The sequence below is a fragment of the Limulus polyphemus genome, unplaced genomic scaffold, assembly GCF_000517525.1.
Source record: "Limulus polyphemus unplaced genomic scaffold, Limulus_polyphemus-2.1.2 Scaffold7179, whole genome shotgun sequence".
NCBI lineage: Eukaryota > Metazoa > Arthropoda > Merostomata > Xiphosura > Limulidae > Limulus > Limulus polyphemus.
In genome coordinates, this window is record NW_013672789.1 from 8,460 (window position 1) to 9,542 (window position 1,083).

General features: G+C 30.5%; 1 protein-coding gene across 1 annotated transcript in view; it reads right to left on the minus strand.

Moving 5' to 3' along the window:
• The window catches only part of LOC111089723, a 31,260-nt gene that overhangs the window by 1,398 nt on the left and 28,779 nt on the right, over nucleotides 1-1,083 (minus strand). The window contains exons 5-6 of the mRNA XM_022402710.1: nucleotides 694-826; nucleotides 242-255 (exon numbers count right to left, since the gene is read on the minus strand). Coding sequence (XP_022258418.1) covers nucleotides 242-255; nucleotides 694-826 — 147 coding nt within the window. The remainder of the gene's footprint in view (nucleotides 1-241; nucleotides 256-693; nucleotides 827-1,083) is intronic.

The following is a 1,083-nucleotide window of genomic DNA, read 5'->3' on the forward strand; positions in this document are numbered from 1 at the left end:
GAAACATGTAGTCGTCAACTTTTTAAGGCCACAGATAGGCTTAAATAAAATGTTTTTAATTGTGTACCTGTTTAACGTTGAATATTCTTCATGACTTTAACTTTATACACAAGTGCCAAAATACTATAATTAACTTTTAATTACTTATTTTCGTACGAGAAAAATCATAAAAAGAAATTTCTTAGATTTTTGACATGAATGTAAAAAATATTGAACTATTATTTTTTATGGCTAAACTTACAAATTGCTCAAAAGCTAGAAAATCAACTAATTCCACAGAATTGGAATGTTTTAAAATAACCATAACGTTTTCTACTGGAAATATAACACGCAACTTTTGCAGGAAACTAAATCACAAGTTCTTATGACAACGGAATCATGGTTTCAGTTTCCTTTTGTTCTGGGGTGTTTCAAGACTATTAATGGCCTTTAACATATATCAGCTAGTGTTTAAATACTCGTTTATTTTCGTCACATTCCTTGTAACAAGCTACAAACTTTTCTGTATCATCAAGCACCCACGGTTTGCTCATACACTTAGCTTAATGGTTTTTCGTGGAATTTTAAAATGTAGTATTTTACCGATAGATGGCAGCAATATACCATAGTTTCTATTTTATTTTAAAAAAAGTGCAAGATTTTTAAAACTATATTTATTATTTATTTATAAGAAATTTTGTATCGTGAAATTACCTTTCTTGATACAATTAGAGTCACAGTGGTATCGAACGTACGTAAAAGATGTTGGGCTTCTTCTAATTCGACTCCCTGAAGCTGCTTGCCATTAATCATTAACAATTCATCTCCTTTCTGTAGCAAACCACTCCTGATGTATAAACATTAATATTATAGTATTTATAATAACTTTCCATAAACAATGTGTACAATATTACATTAACACGCATTACTAAGTAAAATGCTAATAATAATAAAAGTGCATTAAAAAAGGCTTACAGTAACATTTCATCCCTTTTGATGTTTCACTCTTATGGCTTTTAAGCTTGTTTTTGAATTTCGCGCAAAGCTACACGAGGGCTATCTGCGCTAGCCGTCCCTAATTTAGCAGTGTAAGACTAGAGGGAA